The 24,008-nt window shown below is 29.3% G+C and overlaps 1 protein-coding gene across 1 annotated transcript in view; it reads right to left on the minus strand.

Annotated features, from left to right (window-relative positions):
- The window catches only part of LOC136075906 (uncharacterized), a 43,889-nt gene extending 33,426 nt beyond the window's left edge, over window positions 1-10,463 (minus strand). Inside the window, exons 1-3 of the mRNA XM_065789349.1 lie at window positions 10,149-10,463; window positions 8,079-8,931; window positions 7,166-7,915 (exon numbers count right to left, since the gene is read on the minus strand). Of these exons, the coding sequence (XP_065645421.1) occupies window positions 7,166-7,915; window positions 8,079-8,931; window positions 10,149-10,463 (1,918 nt within the window). The remainder of the gene's footprint in view (window positions 1-7,165; window positions 7,916-8,078; window positions 8,932-10,148) is intronic.
- Between the last annotated feature and the right edge of the window lie 13,545 nt (window positions 10,464-24,008).

Raw genomic sequence — 24,008 nt, forward strand, 5'->3', positions numbered from 1 at the left:
GGAAAACATGAAGTTGGATAAGAGTTATAAGGTTTTTTTGATGTGCAAAGAGAAAACTGGATTAGCAAAAGTTTTTATAGCATGAAGGGATAGATATGGTAAAAAACTAGTATATTAGTATTTTAGTATAATATTTCCAGTTGCTCAGTTTGGGGAGAAATAAACCATTTCTTTATAGATAGAAGTGAAACTCAGCTCACTCTTAAAGCATGAGATCGAAAAAAATGAGAAAGAAAAATCTTTTCAAAAAGATTTAAAATATCTGTTTTTTACAAATTTTTTTAATTTTAATATAAAGTTAAGAAATTAATGAGTATAAAAAAAAGTATAAAAAATTAATACTTTTAGTATCATAAATTTTTCTTTATTTCTAAAATATAATCATACATTACTGGTAATGGTGCCCATTAATTTCTGCACAATTGTTATTGTCATTTTTTTGATAATGGTTAACCCTGCTTTCAGCAGTTTATGTACTGAATTAATAGTATTGCCTATTTTATACAAATACCCTTTGCCAAAACCCCAATATTTTTTGATGGGCCGAAATTGTGAGCAACTCTTTTGATTGAGCTTTTAACCTTTCTCAATTTATACCTTTCCAAAGGTTTTTTTAGTATAGTGGCACAAAGCTAAGTCAGGTCAAAACAAACAAGGTCTAGCATTTGATTGAATGAGTGGTCACTTTTGAAGGCACTTTAAACATAAATTTTCAATGTCAAAGTTGATGACATTACATAAACCCTACTCTTTTTTTTCCACAACTATAAATTGCTTGCCATAAGAGCAATTTTTTGCCAAATTTGTCCACAAGTTTGTATTTACACTTGTTGCTTACACTTCTATGAACAATTGAAGTATAATATTTGTCACCAGGAAGTTGACAAAAGTCATATTTTATGTAAGTCTTGTCATCCATCAAAATGCATCCATTCAATTTTGTCAAAATTTGGGTGTAAATTTTTCATGCTTGTGTTTTGTTGGTGGAATTAGCCTCTAAACTTCAAAGTTGAGAGCAAAGAGTTAATAATTTTTTTTTTACTGAATTTATATTTTTTTATAAATTTTTATACTAAATTTAACTTCATTGGCAGGTTTTTAATTTAATGGAGTATAGTAAGCAACCAGGGTAGATATTTGACTGCAGCCGGGGCCAGGTTTGATAAAATATAGCTGGGGCTGGGTTTGCAACCGGGGCTGCATAAACAATTATACACCTTCAAGTATTTTTTTTTATTCTCTCATGTTATATTTTATATATATATGCATGTATAAACATCATTATGATCAACATGATCATCATAATTATCATTACCATCATGATCATCATGATTTTATCATCATCATCATCACCATCACTGTGCCAGACATCATCATCATCACCATCAATGCGCCAGACATATTTAATTTTATTGACAATGCAGTTGTTGTTGAAAGTTACTTATTTTTATAAGATCGATTGTACAAACATTTTTAAAATATGTACATTTAAAGAATAATTATTCTTCTATATTACTACAGGCCTCGGCAGGAGTAAATGAGTGACAGAACGGCAAAAAACTCTCCTAAAACGAACATGGTGAGCCTTACAAGCTGCTCCTCTAAACAGCTTCTTAGGAGAGCTTTTGGCTATAGCGCGAGCTATCTGTTTATTCATTTAAAAAATTAATTATTAAATACAAAATTTTAGTTTTATAAGAGAAAGAGAAGCAACATTACGACGATGTGATTATGGTTGGAGGTTGGATACAAGAGCAGGTCCAACTATGTTTATAATGCTTTTTTGCACCTTGTCTAAGGATAGGGCATCATTGGAAGATCTACCCCAAATAAAGCAACAGTATTCCATACAAAGACGGATTTAAGATTTATAGAGATAAAGAATAGAATCCAGAGTAAGAAAGTGTCAAGCTCGATAAAGAGAAGCAACCTTAACAGATGCTAATTTTGAATGGATTTGATATATGGTTTCCCAGAAAGATCAGAAGTAAGAGTTAACCCTAGAAGATGAAGGTTAGACTACTCATTGAGTACATTACTGTTTATAAATATAGGTAGTTCCAAATTATTACAATAACAAATGGCTGAAAAAAATTGGGTTTTATCTGAATTAAAGCTATCTGAATTAAATCAGTTTATCTGAATTAAAACTATCAATCGCATAATTATTTGGAAAAAATATTGCTGAAGTAAAGCGCACGTTTTTAAAAATTTTAAGCAAACATCAGCATATGCATATGCAAAAACACATAGAAACATGACGCCCATTTTTTTGTCTTTTTTTTAACAAAAGTTTGCATATGCGTAGATTTGTCATGCCATGTCAAGCATATTTTTGTAATATTAATATTACAAGAATATATACATAACAAGTGTCATTTATTGCAGCATGAAAAAATTATTTAGACGAGCGTTATTTTTACTGCTTATAAAAAAAGTTTTATATATTCTTATTGTAATAGAATGCAGGCATTTTAAGAATTATTAAAAATAATTATTAAAATGACTACGTTTTTTATTTTAGTAACTATGGCAATTATTTTGAGAGAAAAGATTTTACTTTTGTGAGAGCCATAAATGCTCATGTAAACCGTTTACATAATTATATAAATAATAACAGGCCGAGGCCTGTTATTATTTTTATAATTATTTATTATAATTCTTAATAAAACTTACTTAACTTTTTATAATTTAAAAAATAAAATTAAAAATTTTGTTTTTGTAATCAATTATTAAAAGTAAATTACCATTTAGTTTAATGTCCCTTTGCCAATATTAAAACATTTAATTGCAAAAGATTATTTACGAATTTAATTGTTTTAGCATGTAAAAAAGTTTTGAACATACATGGAAACACACATAAATTTAAATGTTCTCAAAAAATCTAAAAAACGGTGGCCAAGTTGTCGCAACTAAATATAACCATAAAATGATCAAAGCTTCTGAGCAAACCATGTAAAACCTGAATGGATCTAACATTCAAACATGCAGTCAAACTTTGACTGTGTCAAAATTCATAATTTTTTAAAATTTTTTTAAAGTGGTTTTGTCCTATTTTACAAAGTCAAGAAATATTTGTTGCATGAAATTAACATCCCTATTTATGATGAAACCATCTTGAACTGTTTGTATATTAACCTCCAAGACCTTAATAAATATTTAGAGCCTTTCTGTCCGAACTATGAGTGACAATGTTTACTTTAAAATGGTATTGATTTTCATTATGCTCAACAATAATTCCATCTTCCTTCATACAGTTTATGTCTTTGTTAAATGAAGAAAAAGATTGGATATTTTCATTTGACTTATTCCTCAATTGAATCGTTTTTATCAAGTTCACAACAAGAACAAGCCATAAATGCCTAAGAGAAAAGAAGTGATTGATTGTAAAGAGAAAAGATGTGATTGATTGTAAAGAGAAATGAAGTGATTGATTATAAAGAAAAAAGAAGTGATTGATTATTAAGCGATAAGAAGTGATTGATTATAAAGAGAAAAGAAGTGATTGATTATATAAGAAAAAGTGTTAGTGTTATAGTTTACTATTTTGAACAGTGTTAAAGCAGGTAATTAAGAAAAGAAAGTGGGAACAGTATATCTGTCTTATTAATTAATTTTTTTTTTTTTCCTGTTTTATTTTTATTTATTTTTAAGAAGTTTGTCTTCTTCTTGCCCCAGCCGTGTATATAGATTTTATTCAAGTCTAACTTTTAAATATATTTTAAGATTTTTATTATTATACATAGTAATAATAATTATATATTTTTTTAATTAAAGTATTATACATAGTAATAATAATCTTAAAATATTTTTACAGCTGGATATTTTTTTCTGTATCCTTTTTGGTGTCCTACAGTTATTAAAAGATATTTTAAAAACATATTGCGACCATGTAATTATTTTAGAAAACTCACAACTTCCCTTCTTGGTGTCCTTTTTTGTGTTTTTCAGTGTGTGTGTTTTTGTGTCCTTGATAAATTTTATGATCTTAAAAATATTTTTAATGGATAAGTGTAATCTAACTGACTTAAAAACATCTAGTATGACTTATATAAGAACTCTCAAATAATTTTTAGTAGCATGCTTCAAAAAGCCCTTTTGGTGTTTTCGGAGATATAGTGCAACATGGTGATGAACATGGGATTATTTTTAATAAATAAAGCTTGAAATTTATTTTACATTGTGTTATTTTGGTGTCCTAGAGTTATGGTAATCGAAACTTAAAACAGATATTTATAAATTAGATTATAAACTCGTTTAGCTTGCCATGCCTGTATAACATGAGCTTTTTTCAGCTTGCGCACTTATTTATTATCACCAAGTCCCATGTAATTTTTTGTTTTGAAAAAAATAGTTAGTAAAACATAGTTCCAAAGAAATATAAATGTAGTTTTATTAAGCAATATTTATTAGATTAAGAAACTTTTTTCTTGTTAAATTGTGAAACATTAATCTACATTAAAATATGTAAAAGCAAATAAAAAAACTTTATTTTTTTATTTTAAAGGAGTTTTTTGTTTATAAGAATTCTTTTCACAAATGTATTTAAAATTTTTTGTTTCTTATTAATTAAATATTGAGTTATATTCTTTTGACAATTTATTTATGAATATAAACTTTGTTCACAAATATCTCATTGGTAACAAAAATCTCTGTATAAATTGTTTATAATTGATTTGAAATATGTTAAAACATTAAATATGTAACAATAACATAAGAAAATAAATTGTGATAAAGAAACAAGATCATGTTAAGAATAAGATTGTTTTAAGAAATAAATTATAAGGAAATATAATATTTAACAATTACAAAATTTAGGTTTCATCAGAAATTTAATTATATTATTTAAAATGAATTAAGTGAAATTAGCAGAAATTAAGTGTTAAAAAAACATTTGTGAAATATTTTTTTATTAGATAAAAAAATATTTCAACAAATTCTAACAAATTTGACTGTAATTTCTCCAAGACATGACATAGAAGCAATCTGGGAGATGAAGTCATACATGAAGAGCAGACCTAATATTGCAGCCAAATTTCTCGATAGCATTGCAAACCATACATGATACTTTATCCAACTTTGATCCCATTTAGTTTACTGGAGAGTCAGATGAGGAAAAGACTGAAATTGCTGAAAAAATCCTGATGATAAATGATTCAATGGAAAAGGAGCCTCTGTCATTTATGTTTAATATTATGTATAAGAAGGTTAATGTATCAGGTTCATTGACAAAGAAGGAGAGGGACCGATGTTGTCTGAGTTTGTTGATTCAGAATCCATTTTGATATTTAACATCTTAAAAATGGATAGCCAGCAGCTTGAATGAATGAAGATTCCACCTGTATGTAGAACAGATTGTCTGGCTATACAAAGTTCAAGGATTTTATCTCCAACATTCCTGTAACTAATGATGCTGCAGAGAGGAATGCTAAGCTTATACAGGACTTTGTTGATGAAAGCCTTGATGAAGAGTTGAGGCAAGATCTTCTTCTAGCAGTGGACCAGAAAAGAAAGGGTGGAAGAAAATGTTAATATGTTGTAGAATTAGTGGTTAAAATATGTCTAGTATAATATATATATAAATGTAAACATGTAACTAGTACTTTTTAACCCATTTTGAATTTTCTTTGGTCTAATTAGGTATGAAAAGAGTTCGGAAATTGATTTAGAGCCATTTCATAATGATTAGATCAGTATTTTGTTTGATTTTGTCAACCATGTCAAACTGCATAAAAATGGGTAAATTGTGTCAACTGTGTATTTTTGAACTCACTTCAAACCTAACTACGGGTTTTATCTAAACTGCTCCCAATTTTTTTCTAACTAAAGAGGGTTAATAGTTCATGGTTCAACATACGATTAGCATGTATCTTTCAAACTGTGACTACACAAGCACTGTAAAATAAGGCTTTTTTCACCCAAAAATCATGACTTTTGAAACTTAGGGTGGCTTGTGTAGTCACAAAAATAAACTTAGAGCTTTAAAACTTCACAGATCTCATTTTCTCACATATATGCAGCAGAAAAATGCTTGGAGCAGTCAAAATAAAATGTGACCCTGAAAACGGAACACCCTAGTATATATATATATATATATATATATATATATATATATATATATATATATATATATATATATATATATATATATATATATATATATATATATATATATATATATATATATATATATATATATATATATATATATATATATATATATACATATATATATATATATATATATATATATATATATATATATATATATATATATATATATATATATATATATATATATATATATATATATATATATATATTAGGGTACACAACTTAAAAAAAAATGAGCAAAGAAACTTCTAGCATCAATATTATAGTGCCAAAATATATAATAAATAAAAACTCAAAAAAAAATTTGAATAATTTTGACTAAACTGATTCATTTAGGAAGATGTCGGATTATAACAAATCACAAATTTAAAACTCATATCTCAGTGAGTTTAGTTCGATATTGATGTTCTTTGTGTCTAACAAATAATAAAAAAAAGGTAACATGATTGGCGTTGAAAAATTGAGATTATATCAGGGCTGATGACGCCAGAGGATCATGGGGTCACTGCATCCTCCCCCCATTTTTTCTACAAAGCCCCCTCACTTTTTCTATAAAAGATTTTTTTTTTTTAACAAAGGTTTTGAAGTTTTTAGATATGGAGGACCTTTTTTAGTAGTTTATGATTGTGCTCCCCACAACTCCCCAACTTTGAGAACTGTGTAGTCTGCCCTGTATATTTAGAAATGCAAAGTTCAGAAAAGTTGTAGGTTATTTTTAAATATTTATTTCTACATTTATTACATGTACAGAAATATTGTTTGTATTTAATTGTATTCACCAGTTATCTTTACATTTATTACATTTAGGGCAGTGGTTCCCAACCTTTTCTAACCCGTTCCCCAAATTATATATCATAAGATCTCCATGGACCCCTTTACTTTTAAAAATTATTACAAGAGGAACATTTTAATAATGTAATTTTTATTCATCAGGACAACATTTTATTCAAGGTATTTTTTAATAGAATAGACTATCTATGACCCAAAAATATTTTATCTTAGTTAATATATGATACAAAAACTGGTCAATGTGAATTCTGGCACTGCTTACCAGCAATTAATATCTGAAAATCTGGTTTAGTTTTTGATAGAGCACATCTAATATCTGCATCAATTTCAAGTCTATTTCTTTTTTTGGTTTTTATAGATAACACGGCTGAAAACCCTGCTTCACACAAATATGATGTTGAAAAAGGAATAAGGGCTTTAAGTGCAATTGTTGAACACAATGGATATGAATTCCTCATTTTCAACCAGAAGTTATTTAATGGTGTTATTTTGAAGTGATCCTTAGCAGTGGTATCATTCTTTAACTCTATAAATTCTTCTTGTGCTTCCTCATTCACATTTTTCACATCACAAGAAAATGGTGATATAATTACTTCACTGCTCAAAAGGTTCACATCTGGAAAATAGTTACCAAATTCATTAATCAAATTATCAAGGTGACAAAGTATTTCTATCTTTAAAACTTCGGGAAGCATGTTATTTCCAATTACGCTATTTAAATTTTGAAACATCAAATTTCCATTATTGATTCTAGTCTTATACAGTTTGAGCTTTTCAATAAATTCCTTCAGTTTATCCGAGTGTGTAATGACATTACCATTTTTGCCTTGAAGTTGCAAATTTAACTTGTTAAAATGACCCACAATGTCCACAAGATAAGCAGTTGTTATTTCAAAATTGTCAAATTCAAAATATTCTACCAGTCCACTTTTCATTTGACATAAAAATTCTTTCACTTCGTTTCTAAGCTTGAAAAATCTTTCCAAAAAATTTCCAGCAGAAAGCCATCGCACTGAAGTATAAAACAATAACTTATTGTGTTCAGCATCTAGGTCAGAACAAAATTTTGTAAAAAGTCAAGCGTTAAAAGCAGAAGATTTTATATGATTTTTTATGATAAAAGCAGAAGATTTTATATGATTTGACCAATTGATTAAATACAGTTTTCAAACTACCTGGCAATGTTTTGGTTGCCAAAGCCTGTCTATGAATAAAACAGTGTACACCCACTACATTTGGAGCAATCTCTTTTATCCTAGTCTGCAATCCAGACTTACAACCCATCATGGCAGGAGCTCCATCAGTAGTAATTCCTAACAAATATTTCCATTGTAATTTATTGTCATTGAAAAACTGTTTCATAATTTCCATAATATCAGCTGCTTTTGTTGTTGTTTCAAGGAAAGAAGAGAACAAAAATTCTTCTTTGAATTTATTATTGTGAATATACCTACAAAATACAATTAATTGTGCCATTGAACTTACATCTGTGGACTCATCCAACTGAATAGAAAAATATGGTGATTCTTTAATTTCATTAATAACATTTTCTTTAATATTTGATGAAATGTCAGTTATCCTTCGTTTGACTGTAGTATTTGATAAAGGTATATTATCTATCTTCTTTACAGCTTCTTCTCCAAATAATAATCTAACGATTTCTTTTGTACATGGAAGTATAACTTCTTCAGCCAATGTGTGAGCTTTTTTCTTCTGTGCTATTATATATGAAACCTTATAAGATGCTTCTACTATATTCTGTTGAGTTTGGCGAATAATCCCAGTTTTATCCAACTTACACCTCTTCAGTGATTCAAATTTTCTTTTGAAAAAATCAGAATCTTTTGTTCGAAGATCAGGATGGCACTTATTCAAGTGAATAGCAAGCTTTGAGGGTTTTATAGAGTCATTTCCTAGTACTTTATAACAAATAACACACTGTGGGTAGCAAATGGTTTCTTTTAGCATGTAGGTAAAACCATATTTCATATATTCATCTGAATATGACCTTTTTTTACTTTTAGACATCTAAAGAATTTAACAAATAATATAAAATAATGTAATATATTAACTCGAGATTTGTATAATTCATTTGAGAGAAGTATATTCTCGACTATTCAAAGAAAATAATACAAATTACTTTCTTTCAAACCAATTAGTTAGGAAAAATATTTTTACCATAAGATAAGATAATTTTATATAGCATTTAAAATTTACGGATGTAAGAATAATATAAAGTATTTATTGTTTTATAGTGGTCCGCAAGTCATTGACGGTTAACGTCGAATTGGCTTACACAGATTTTGTGCAATATATGTTGTCTTGCATGAACTACATTTTGAATTTAAGAATTATTTTTTTGTTTAAGACAGAGAAGTATATCAAAATTAAAATTCAATAACTCAAATTTATTTTGAATTTACGTTTACCTTGTGGTCCGTTTCAAAAGTTCATATGGACCCCCAGGAGTCCATGGACCACCGGTTGGGAACCACTGATTTAGGGCATCCAATACCGGTATCCTGGTTTATCGGCCATTTTTCTATTACCGATACCGAGTTCTCAATACCGGTATATACCGGTATTTCAATTATTTTTTTCATCGCACAGAAACTGTTCCATTAGACTTCGTGCGTGTTTTGACACAGACATTTTTAGAAAGTTATAAGCATGAAAATATCACAGAAAAAAACTTTGATTATAAAAATAGATAACAAAAAAATTTTTCGCTTTGTTTTTTGTAACTTTGTTGGGGCCATCCATAAAGTAAGTACGCAGTAAAAGTACTGATTTTGAACCCCCCTCCCTCCTTGTGTACGTAAGCATTATTTATTCCAAAATAAAGCCCCCTTCCTGAATGCATAACTTTTTTTTTTAGTTATTTAGGTGCTCTAAGAAGTCCTAATGGTCTTATCACAGAGCACCGCCACAAGAAGAATATCATTTATTAAGTTAGCTCTCAGTTTCCAACTTCACCGATAACGTTTATTTGCTTCAACCGTGGATCGAACCCGCAACCCTTGTGTTACGAGTCCAATGCTTTAACCACTGCGCCACGGCTGCTATAAAACATTAAAAACCAAAAAATATCCAGTTATTTTGACATTTCTCTGTACTTAATTAAAAACCGGGAAGTTAATAATAAAAATAAAGAATAATATTATAAAAAAGCATTCTTGCGATTATGTTATATTTTATATTTTCACAAATGGTAACTTAAATAAGTTAAACGTATTATCAAATACAGGCATGCTTGTTTTTTTGCTTTTTATGTGCTTTTTCATTGCAGCCTTACTTGGCCAGTATTTATTACAGTTAACACAAACTCCGTTTGATAGCTTTTCTTTCATCGATGGGCAATACAGATCAAATGGTATTATTTTGCATTTTAATCCTTCTGTAGGTATATCATGTAGCAAAAGGCGATGTGTCAGTGGTGCAAATGTTGATTGGTTTGATACGTTTTTATAACATGTAGACGGCTCTATTGCTTTATCACCATTCTCGCAGTATTCGTAAATGGCTGGAAATGGAATGAAACGTTGGTGGAGGTTTTTCATCCAGTTTGTTTGAAATGGTGTGCAGCATGACTTGTCTTGGCATTTTACGATTTGAAGGCTATATCGCGATTGCTGACAATATTTTCCTACCAAACAGGATCAGGAGTAGGTGGTTCATATGCTTTTCCAACTGGTACAGCCTGACAATGAACAGGATACCCATCAATGACTGTTTTCTCCCAAACTTGGGCTAAAATGGTAGCCGATTTTTGAAAGTTCTCTAGCTCCAATTTTTGGTCAGTTGTTTTTCCTGAAGAATCAAGGTGGTTGCCAAAATAATCATGAGGAAGAATTATTCCAGCCAAATCATGAGAAAGAGGTGCCATTCTTCTTTCGACGGGGTTAAAGGCAGAATGCTGAGCTGCATTTACACCATGAAGAAGGGCATCAAAATCAAGCAAGCGGAAGAGATCAACAGCAGTTGCTAAGGTTTTAGGGAAGCGCGGTGCCTCATCCTGAGCTCCATCAGTCTCCATTATCATAATTGGTCTACAATCAACCAAATTGGTTTTAAAAAGCTCTCTAACATCAAAAGCATGTGTAAAAGCATTTAATGTATTGTGTTTCCTACTTCTTATGCGTATGAAAGTGTCCCCACTGTAAGATACAATTCCGGTTTTGTTAACTTCGCATATGCCATACACTGATGGGATCAATTTGTGCTGTGGGCTAACGACAAAGTCGTAATCCATGAGTTTGACCTTGTATTCCATATGCATCAGCAACGGCGCCTGAAGGCTTGCTGTAGCAAGACCCAATGGAACTCTGGCTTTATCATTGTTGGAAATGAAAAGCACAGCTTTTGGTCCAAATAATTTGCAAACTTCAAACATGTCGCCAATAAATGACTTTGCAAACATTCTATCGTTGTTTTTTTTCGCATTGAGTTTTCTGGACGTAATAGCTTCACTGGAACCGTGTTGACATGTTTTTTTCCTTTAGAAGTGTTTCCACGTCGTGGTAAAAGACGAAGGTACAAACAACTTCTACTCAAGGTAAAGCCTAGTTTTGTCAACTCTGTCTGAAGGTCATCTAAAGTGGAGACGCTACGAAGATAGTTTGTTCTTCGACGTTTGTCAGCTGCTGATGAGTTCTGCACAATTTTTATAATTGTTGATAAAGCTCTGGTTGATCAACTTCAAGACGTGGTTGTCCAGAATGGTTTCGAATAAACTGTTTCAAGGCACTTGACGCTTCAGGGTTGTTCTGACACACAGTTTCGATACTCTCTTTAAGTTTTTGTCTTCGTTTTCTTTGACGAGCCAATTCACGAATCAATCTGAAAACAAAATTTCTGAAAACCTTTGATTTCATTATAAAAACTTTTTACTTAAGGTTTTGCGAACTTTAGCTGATGTTGCAAAAGAAAAAGTACGCTAATTCTTATTTCAAACTAGAAATTATTATTGACAAAAAGATTATGAAAATTTCTGTCAGAAAAATGTTTTTTTGCCCAAGACGCTTTTCTATACGCACAATTAAGCGCTGTTTAATATATCTCTTGATATTTACTAGAAACCTGATAGTTAAACATTATAAAACGAAATGTTTAATAAAGAAACTATATACAATTAAATTATCTTACCTTTCCAATTTTGTATTTTCTTTTCTTATGCTTTCTTTTACAGTGTTTATTTGTTCCTTTGATACGTTAGACAAACCAGAGTCGCGTACGATTATCAAGGATGAACGTTGCGATTCAAGATCTGAGATTTTCGTTCGACTCCTAATTTGTGCCGGAATTTCTCTTTTCGTGTTGTTGGATCTTAAATCTAAATTAAAAAAATACTGAAAAATGATTATAAAATCTTGGCAGTTGATACTAATCGATTTATTTTGGATATAGAAAATAGATCTAGTGGCTAATGATAAATAAGTTTATGTGACTGCTCTATAGTCGTACGATATAGTTTGATTTATAATTTGGTTGAACTCAATGTTTAGAAAATGTTTTAAAATATTACAGAAATTAGCTTACCAAGTTCAATGCTTGCAGGCTCTATCGTAGTTGCATTTAGAGAACTTGGCGTTTTATTTGATGAAGACGGCATATCTTTTTTTTTTGCTAGGTGGTGAAAAGGCATTTCCCCAGAATGACATAATTGATCCTTTCGATTTGTTTCTTTCACTTTTAACTTGTTTACTTTTTTTTTCATACAAGGATTGATCATTTTCTACAACTCCTTTGATTGATCATTCCACAACTCCTGTGCGTGCTGATATTGCCTTTGTTTTTCAAGCGTTGAATACCCTTTTTTATACAACTCAATGAATTGAAGATATTTTTTCTCATTCTCTACAAATCCGTGCGGCATCTTGGTAATAATATATATTTTTTTCTCTCTAATTTGGTGTTTTCAGTTTTCGAATAGAATAAAAAAGTTTTTATTGTTATCGTTTAGCTGTTAACTCAAATTAATTGCTCTTGCTTGCATAATAAAAAGTATTGGTTTCTATCTGCCTTAAAATAACTATTTTTTACAATTATAGTCATCGTTTTTTTAAGAGAAAAGTATTTTTGCCTTAAAAACCTTTTTTAAATTCTTAAAATTCATTTAAAAGGGGGGCTTTAAATTTATTTAATGAACTAAAAACCCCAATCTTAAAAGCAATTTTATCATAATATTAACTTATTTTTTATTATATTTAAAAATTGAAAAATATTAAATTCATTTAAGAGAAATAAACCACGTTGCGTAATTAAAAATAAAATGCTTTTATTTAACCTCTTTTTGCTTCTCATCTCGCTTCCAATCAAATTACATTGCAAAAAATAAAAAACATTATTTATTATTATTTATAAAGAGATATAAAAAAGAGTTGTGACCGAATTTAGAAAAAGAAAATATAATACTGATTTTTTATAGGAGAGATAGTCAAACAGCGTACATACTTACTGTCTTTAACACCCCCCACCCCTTGTACGCATTTGTACGCTTTTTGGTAACCCCCCATACCTGCATACGTACTTTATGGATGGCCCCTTGTGATGTGCTTCATTTTATTTGTTTTATATATATTTGCAAATATAACAACAACAAATAAAGACAAAGAATAAATTTAAAAAGAATAAATATTTAACACACACGTATTCATAGGCAAGATAGAAAAACCTAAAAACATCTATATAATACGAAGACATAACTACATCTCTATTACAAATTTAGTTATGTTTTTTTATTCATATAATATAGAGATGTTATATTTTTTTTCATGTTTTAAATCTCGTCTGATATTTGATATTTTGTAATCACTGGTTTGCACGTGCTTAAAATAACAAATTCTCAAAATAGAAAACGATTTTAAAAGTAATGACTTATAGGCTAGTATAAACACGTTTTTTAAGACTCCTTGGGAATTGTGATTGCGAAATGATGTGTATATATATGTGTAGTTTATATTATTTTTGTTTATGATTCAAAAACTCTGAATGGCAAGCAACCAATGGCTTGCCATTCAGAGTTTTTATAACATCTAATGAGCTAAGAAAATCGCTGGTAGCTCGAGGTTTTGATGTGCCAAAATCATCTGAATCCATTCGCCAAATAGTTATGAAATATGCAACTAAAATTCGAAATTCAATAATAGAAGAATTATCTGAACTTCAACGTCAAGGAAATCGATTTAGTCTTACGTTTGACGAGTGGACTTCGGTAAAAAATAGACGCTATTTGAACATTAATGTTCATTCTCGAAATAGATTTTGGAATTTGCGTTTAGCATGAGTTATTGGACATTTCCTAGCAGAAATGTGTGCTAAGTTAATTGAAAACATAATTAAAGAACACAACTTAAAAATTGATAGCGTTATTGTATGTATTACCACAGGTGCTTTGGTTATGAAGAAAGTAGGCTAATTTTTTTTTTAGTAATTGTAAATACGGGTATTAATACCGGTATTTCGGTTTTCACTTAACCTAATACCGAAAAACCAGTATTCCATTTTTGGTCCGGTATTGGACACCCTAATTGCATTGTACATAAGTGTACATTATTTTCTACGTTTATTACATTAGTACAAAAGTGTAGTTTGCGCGCAATGTACATAATTATTCAGAGAATTTCTTTTATCCTTCACTACATATTTAAATCTTTACATTTTTGCAAGCCATATATATATATACATATATTTTTCTACTTTCATATATTACTCGATTTTTAGTAATGATTTTAAGTTTCCCAGGTTGTTTCATTTTCTTACACATTAGATTGGTTAACAAAATTCGAATGAAGTATTTATGACAGCGTTAGAGTTTTTTGAAGACTCTATTGAGTTTTATTTAACGTTAAAAAGGTTTTTAATTAGGTACATTGCCATTTAATTGTTTTTGGTTTATTTGTGCTGGAACTACCTAGGTTGTTTAAATGGTCTAAGGGGAAAATTCATTAGTATTTTCTGCTTGCACACTTTAGTTGTTTTTGTTTTTATTTTTGGCATTTTTTTTATTTGAATTTTAATTTATTGTGCTTAGTTTTTTCTACCGCTGGTATGGTAAGTGATTTATTTAACTATTTTTATTTATATTGTGCAGTAGATCAACACTTTTTATATCATATCATCAAAAAAATATTAGCGTTTTACAAATTTGGGTATGGTTGGGGTTTGGCTATTTGTAATGAATACTTTTTTACTGCAGTATGGATTAGGCATAAGTTGCGGGGTAAAGTATAAGTGGCGATGATGTTTGTCTGATGGGATAAACTAGTTATTAGTGCTGATCCTCATCGAAACGCCAGTAATAATAGACGCGACTTTGGGGAGATGGTTATTACTTAATCACTACACAAATTATGTTTACACATTAGCATTAGTGTTTTTTTTCCCACTCTGAGGCCTTTCATTGTTGTATGCATACTTTTTATTTTTGTAATCTATTTTTTGTTTTATTTATTTTTTGTATATCTTTGTTCATATTAGTATTTATGTAACAATTTATTTTTTATTATTATTGTTAGTATTGTTTAGGTGCATTGTCTGTCTTAATTATATTTTAAATATTCCTCTATTAATCTTTATTTTTGTCTTATCAATTGTCAAAATAAGATTCGTTTGAAAAATTATTCTCCTTTATTCTAATGTACTTCATTTCTTCCCTCAGGCGTTCACTGCATGTGTATGACCATTCAGCGAATTTTATATATGTCAGAATTATATATATGCCAAAGTTTATAAATAATATTGGGCCTAGCCCGTAAGGGTTAGTGTTACGGACATCGAGCAAGACTATTTTCCATATCACAATTACTGTCACCGCGAAAGAAGTTGTTTGTCTCTGGAAGACGCATGGGCTATAACTTCTGTACTTATGTACTATTCTATATGTACTCTGGAAAGAATACAATACATCACATTCTGAAATAATTTTTGTATTTAAACATACGTTTTCGTTTATTCATACTAGCAATCAATAAAACTGGAAATAAATTACTTCTGTAATTTAAGTAAAGTAAGTGCATTTACCTCATACAAGAATATGCAGTACAAGAGTACTTTACTTCCGGTTGATTTCCAATTTTGTTAATTGCTAGTAATTATTTAATATTAATAGGAAGAATTAGTGCTCCTAAAATTACTAGATTCAATTTGGATAAAAAAGAATCACAATTTTCACTGTATTTGGGTAGAAGTAATGATTTTAATCCTTCAGAAGTGCCTACTATTAGAGATATCCTGAGAAAGGGTCTTTTAATACAAGAAAGTTTGCTCATTAAAAAAGATATTGGCAAGTATGTAATAAAAAGTTAAATTTAAAGATTGCAGAAATTTTGTTTATATTTACTTGTATTAACTTTGTTTATATTTACTTGTATTAACTATTTATTTTTAAGGAGGCTTATGTCTGTAAGAGAACTTAGTGTACAATTAGCAGACTTGGTTCTTCAACAGTGGACAAGATTGAATGCTTTTTCAAGTTTCCTGCGGTAATAAACAAAATATCTTTGGTACAAAAAATCTAATAGCCTGGAATAAGTTTAGTCATATTTCTAGAGGAAAAGCAGCCCAAAAAATTGTTTCTACCTGGGAAATCAAATTAGATCAATTGTTTGACATTACATATTGTAAATGTGAAATCACTTTATGTAATGAAAAGTGCTCAAAATTAAATAGTTGTCAAGATTTTGCACATATTTAGTGTACTTGTCCAAGGGAAAAAAAGATTCCAAAAAGTGAACTTATTTGGTTAAAAGCTGAAAGAGAAAAAACTGGGTCACTATCAAAATATCAAATGACTTGTAAATATACTAAGAAAACAGCAAGACAGGTTTCTTTAGAAAAGAGGAAGCTGAAAAGAAAGTCAAGTCTAGAAAAACAAATTAGAAAAAAAATAAAGATTGAGTCTTTCATATGTGATGATAATTCAAATAGAATAGAAATGGAAGATGAACCTGCTTCAACAGATAAATGGAAACTAAATTTTATGTCCATTAGTAATACTGCTGAAGCTTCTTTGAGATTTGATATTTCACCAACTGCAACATCAGCAGTAGTTTCAGCTTTTCTTCAAGACCTTATTCTTGGTAACTTTTCAACACCTAAAATGTCCTATTTGGCTGTAGATCCTAAGAAAGTTGTTAGAGCTAGGAAAGCAGAAATGACTAAAGCAAAGACATTTGAAGAAAAAAGTTTCAATTACAACCTATCAAAGGTATATTTGCTGATAGCAGAAAAGATTTTACCAGAGTTTTAAAGCACAACCCTGTAACAAAACAATTTTATCACAGGGTTGTGAAAGAAGAACACATTACTGTTACTTCTGAACCTGACGGTCGCTATATTACACGTTTTATGCCCATGAAGGCAATACCTCGTAATAAGCCTGCTAAACAAGCAGCTAAGATGGAGGCTTGTTGACAAATCTCCATCTTAGCTGATGGAGGTTTGTTGACAAATCTTGAACAATTGTTAGGTAGAAAGTGTTTCTGGTCTATTTGTATGCTACATTGCAATGAGCTTTCTTTGAGGGACATTTTTGTCACTCTGGATGGACCCACCAATTCAAATGTTGGTTTCACTGGACTAATTGGAAAAGCACTTTTAAAAGTAAACAGTGTGGAAAAACTTGATACATTTGAACCTATTGCGCAGTTGGAACCATTAATCCAGTTCCCTGAAAAAATTCCAAGTTCAATGTCAACAGATTCAGCTCTCTGCTATAAACTGATTACATGTTTGACTACAGGCAAGATGGACCCAAATCTTAAAATGGCTAAGTGTGACAATCTTTCCCATAGCAGATGGCTTACTACTGGAGAAGCTATTATTTTTCTCCATATGAGTAACCATGGCTTTACTGATGATGTGCTAAGAAGATTTCACTTAATTTTAAAATGGGTAATTCAAGTGTATTTTCACATGTGGTATAAAATTAAAGTGAAACACAGTATTGTTGAGGCCCCAAAACACATAGTAACACTGTTAAGACTGCTAAGAAAACAGGAGTATGAGATAAAAGAAATTGTTACTCCCTACATAAAAAATAGGGCTTATTTTGCTCATTCTGAATCTTTGATTCTTTCCCTTATAGCAAGCTCAGTTAAAGAATCTAGGAGGTTTGCCATTAAAACCATCAAAGAGATACGGAAAAGTTCGGAGTATGGAGACACTCGATTCAGGACAAGGAAGAAGGTCCAACTCAAGCTATATCCAATTAAGAACTGGTCAACTTGGACAAAGAAGATAAATTAGAACCTATATTTACATGTCAAATACCTACGAAAGATCTTGACAATTTCTTAGAGATTTTGAAGCACCCTTCTTTCCCCTACACACACAATCTAGCGAAAATGCTGTAAAAGAGGTGACAGATGCATCTGCATCTGATTGTGGATTTGAGAAAAGAGATGGATTTGTCAGGGCTAGGTTGGCTCATAGACTATTAATGCCTAAGCTGCACTCTAAAAAAGATCTAAGAAACATTTTTTTAAAAGACATTTGAATTTGATTATTTATACAGTAAATATGTTTTAACATGAATATGTCACTATGCCAAACAAATAGTTAATATTAATGTCATTTGTTTTTTTCTTTTTTATATCTGACATCTTAAAAATAAACAAATTCCCTGGTAGGTGGAGAATTCTAATTTTTTAATATTACTTGAAATTTCTAAAAAATAAAAAAAAGGTCCGGTAACCCTTCCGGGCTTCCAGCTCGTCCGCCCTAGTTTAATCTTGGTTTTTTGATGCCAATCATTTTCCTAGTTTTTGAAAAATGAAAATTTCACAGATGCTCACTGAGATAAAAAATTTTTTACTTCGAAAACATTACATTCTGATATACAGATAATTGACAAAAAAAACAGTTCCCTGGTAGGTACAAAAAAATTTTTTTTTTTAATTTTTATTTATTATATATATTGGCACTATAATATTGATGCTAGAAGTTTCTTTGCTCATTTTATTTTTAAGTGATGTACCCTAATATATATATATATACTATATATATATATATATATATATATATATATATATATATATATATATATATATATATATATATATATAAATTAGTAAAAACATATATATATATATATATATATATATATAGAACCCTTAGATGTTGTCCGAAAGTTTTTTCCATATTTTGTTGACAAAAAGTAGAAATTAAAATGCAAGACCGGAATTTTTTTTTTTTAATAATGATAGACTGCCTGCCCCAACCAAACCCTCAGTCGATGTAGCAGCACTCCCTTGCAAGTCAGGCTGTTTGTCAGTCGATGTAGCAGCACTCCCTTGCGAGTCGGGCTATTTGTCAGTCGATGTAGCAGCACTCCCTTGCGAGTCAGGCTATAAGATAGTCGATGTAGCAACACTCTGCACATGATTTACAGTAAAAAAAATAAAAATAAAAACATTATATTAAAAAAAATAAAAATAAAAACATTTTATTAAAAAAAATAAAAATAAAAACATTGTTTATATTGTTAAAAACATTCAGAATGTTTTAAAAACATTCAGAATGTTTTTAAAAACATTCCGGTCAATTAAATTTGCGTTTTTGTGGTTTTTTTATATAACAATTAATTTGTAATTAAATTAATGGTTTTGACTTTCGTCCAACACGGAAATGTTGGACGAAAGTCAAAAGTAATTAAAAGTGACGTATGTGTTGGCGTAAGAATCACTTTTTTCCTTCCGCTCTTCCCAAAGCCAACAAACTATAGATCTATATATATATATATATATATATATATATATATATATATATATATATATATATATATATATATATATATATATATATATTATATAAGACTTGATGTATATATATATATATATATTATATAAGACTTGATGAAATAATTATAGCTAAAGGGGGACATATCGAACAATAAAATTGTATTTTTATATTTTGACTTTTTTACAATGCTTTGCTTAAAAAACAAATATTTTTTGTAATAGAAATTTGAGAGCGTATTTATTTGGTTATACTTAATTTGCTGCATCCTGTATAATATATAATATATTATATGTATAATATGTAGTTAAAACTTTCAAGTTTAATAAAATGTTAACAATGTAAATATTTTACTCCATCGCAAATATTAAATAAAACATATAATTGTATTGTTGATAAATTATTATAATTCAATGATAAAAAATTTGTAACAAAAAAAATGGTGTTTATAAATAAAACCAGATATTTAGAAGTCAAAAAACATGATGCATATCATAACTAAATGTTTGATTAAAAAAAAAAAAATTCTACTCTCTGTTTCGACTTTCTGCTAAAAATGCTTATATTCTATTAAATTTTTGATTAAATAAATAAACTCACTAAATTAGAGTAACCCACTTGAAAAGTGTTGACTATGTGCAATCTATATAAAAGATTCATAAAATGGTTTGTTTTTTACTCAAATCTATATCCTCAATAACCCAGTGGTTTATTGCGCTGTCATAAGGGTCATTTCCTAGGGTTCAAATCTACTCATCAGCATTATACATTTTTCAATTTTTATACACTTGCTGTCATTTTAAAAATATCGCAAAAACTTATGATTGCTATAAAAAAATACACATTCATTCCAAATACCAGATGCAAACTTAACTTAAACTAAAGATGTTTACACTTCCAAATGTTTTTATGTAACGCTATACAAATGGAACTTTTACATTTGCTTAATTTTAAATGACATTAGCAATTACACACATATTTACAAATCTGTATATAAATTTTCTACACTCTTTTTATAAAAGTGCTATAAATATAAAAGAGACTCTTTCTTGCAAATTATCTTCGATGTAATGGCTGCCTTCAGCTCCATGTCAAAATGTATGTGTGGGCAGAAACAGCACTAAACTCAGAATTATTAATTAGATTTCTATACTGTATTGATGACATTTCCTATATTGTTGACATTTTTATCTTAGACAAGGTCCAAAAGCACATTGTAAATGTAGTTAGATTCTCTGTATCTGCCAAGCATGAGCCACACCTCCATTGTCGTAAGGCTGCATCTGTTTTTTTTTTCCAAAAAATATTTGGTATGAAAAATACTTTTCCTTAACTCAAACAAGCTATCATCTCTAATTTAATCAATTGAAACTTCATTCTTGCCTGGGTTTTTATTCACCAAAGTCATTCATCCGCTTACTGTATCTGTCCCTTCATGCTATAAAAAATTATATCATCAAGTTTATTTACTTGCACATTAACAAAACCTCAAAACTCTTACTCACCTTTTTGTTTTCCTGATTTATACAGCCTTCAATTTTTTAAGTCTTTATTACTGTTTCCTAGCTCTTTAACCTTTTTTTTACTAGTAATACATAACTAGTAATGTGTTTGCATGCAATTATATATATATATATATATATATATATATATATATATATATATATATATATATATTAGGGCCCTGCGAATCGCTATTTTTAGTTTCGAATTGAATCACAATTTGAAGCAGCGCTTGATTCGCAAATCGAATTGAATCAGGATTCCAATAAGCATTTTGAGTAAATCTAAGTTTAACTAAAACATAGATATCCTCAAAATGATGAATTGATTTGAGATTTGACTCAATTTGTAAATCAATGCCTGATTTGATTCGATACCATAAAAGGTGATTCGCAGGACCCTAATATATGCGGTAGTGGTAGTGCGCTCGCTTCATAAGCGAGAGGTTCCGAGTTCGATCCCCACCACGTCCCTAGTAGTATCGCGCTTAACTTGTTCCTCCACACAGCGGCCCAAGGTTCGTGTTTCGGAGTTATAGAGTTGAGAGAGGGTTATAACCACAATTAAGTAGCCTCCTCATCTGTAGTGGCCTTCTGGGCCTTGGGGAGGTGAAATAACAATATATATATATATATATATATATATATATATATATATATATATATATATATATATATATATATATATATATATATATATATATGTGCAAGCTTTTAAAAATATTAAATGAATGCATAAATTTACTATGATAATCACAATGAGAAAAAAAAACATGATTTAATCATTTATCACAAAACATTTACTTATTTTTAATAAAAACTAATTTACTAAGAAAAACTATTAAATAAGAAGATCACTCATATAAATATTTTGATGCTTGGTTGCGTCAAACAATACCCACTACATTCTCCTCCATTTTTATAATGCACTTTTCATACTTGCTTGGAATATATCATAGGTTTCTTTTCATAAAAAAATTTAAAAATTTTGATTTTCATTCTTTTGAGTCTAATGCTTTTAAAAATATATTTTTTTAAGATATCTTTTAAATGATGCAAAACTATCAAGTATTTGATCAATTTAAAAATATCAATTCTTATACCTAGTAATGTCACATGCATAAACTATTGTGTGTAAAATATATGGATTGAAACCTTAAAGCATCCTTAATTGCAATCTATGTTTTCACACTGCTTAAATAAACCATGTAATAACTATTTGTTTTTTATTGTATAATTGAAAATAAATTAAGAAAAAATTCTAATATCACACACAACACACACACACACACACACACACACACACACACACACACACACACACACACACACACAAAAAGATTGTTATCAAATTTTATGGGAATTGAGGATTATTAATTTGAATGAACTAAAAACACAAGGTCCTGGAGTTTTAATTTATACACAAATTTATAAAAAAAATTTTTATTCCTTATCAAGGAATAAAAAATTTTTTTATAAATTTAAAGCTTTTTGAGTCAAATGCAAATGTTAAATATGTTTGACACAGCTAAAAAAAATAACAACAAACCAAACAAACCTATATTACTTTCATATAAAATAAAATAAAAACTTTTTTGTGCGTTTTTGTATTTGCCTATAAAAAAAATTTATTTTCATACAGATTACGTTTTCGAAGAGGAGTTTAGCATGCACCAAATGGAGGTGTCATAAATTTGGGATCGTCCATTAATTACGCAACGCTAAATTTCACTAATAAACAAATCAAGAGATCTCTAGGTTTCCCCTCGCATAGCTTCAAGTTATAGAGTAAAACCGGGCACCATATCATTCCGCACACTGATCGAAATTCTCAAATAAAAACTACACCTGTATGTCTATGAAAAAAAAAATAGATTCAAATACAGAACTATCTCCTCTATTCGAATTGGTAAAATTATATGTTGATCCAACTCCATTTTTTTCTTTTTTTAATACAAATTTAAGTCAAAACTTTTTATACATTTTTTATCGTTGCGAACAAAATAGCGCTCAAACCGAAACTGATATAAAAATAATTTTAGCATTATCTTGTTGGAAATTTAATTTCCATTCTGATAGTATAATTTTTATGCAGTTAGAACAAAAAGTTAAATCAAAAATCAAAAAAGTAAAAAAAACTTTTTTTTCTGATAAAAACGCATACTCAATTAATTACTTAGTTTAGTTTTTTGCAAGTGACTAGGCGCCTTTCTTTATCTAATCAACTTAGTATTAATTCCGGTTAAATTAAAAATAAACTATATGATTACATCAATAAATAACTATGTTATTTGTTATTATAATCATATACATCAAATATTCAATTTCAAAATTAGGTTTGATGAAGCACGATACGTTTATTGAATGGCTGAAAGAAGTATTTATACCCCAAACTGAGCAAATTAGTGGTATTCATATTTTAGTGTTAGATGGGCATACAACTCACATAACTTTAGAAGCGGTATTGTTGTACAAAAAACACAATATAATCTTGATTTGTCTACCAGAGCATTCTTCGCATATTCTACAATCATTGGATAGAGGTGTCTATTGTAATGTCAAACAAGCATGGAAAGAAATTCTTACAAAGTATTACAAAGAATCAAAATGTAAGAATTTAGATAAACAAAATTTTCCACCGTTTCTCAAATTGCTGTACGAGAGTGGTAAATGTTTTACATGCTTGCATGCAATCGCTGATTTCCCTTATTTCCACTTAATAAAAACAACATAAATCATAAGGCATTAGCAATCATACAAATGTTTAATCCACTATCATCAATTTTAGCAGCCTCCGCAGCACCTACACCATCTTGCTCAGACGCAGCTTCATTATTTTCAACAGCCGCCGGAGCACCTACTCCA

Source organism: Hydra vulgaris, chromosome 02, assembly GCF_038396675.1.
Source record: "Hydra vulgaris chromosome 02, alternate assembly HydraT2T_AEP".
Classification (NCBI taxonomy): Eukaryota; Metazoa; Cnidaria; class Hydrozoa; order Anthoathecata; family Hydridae; genus Hydra; species Hydra vulgaris.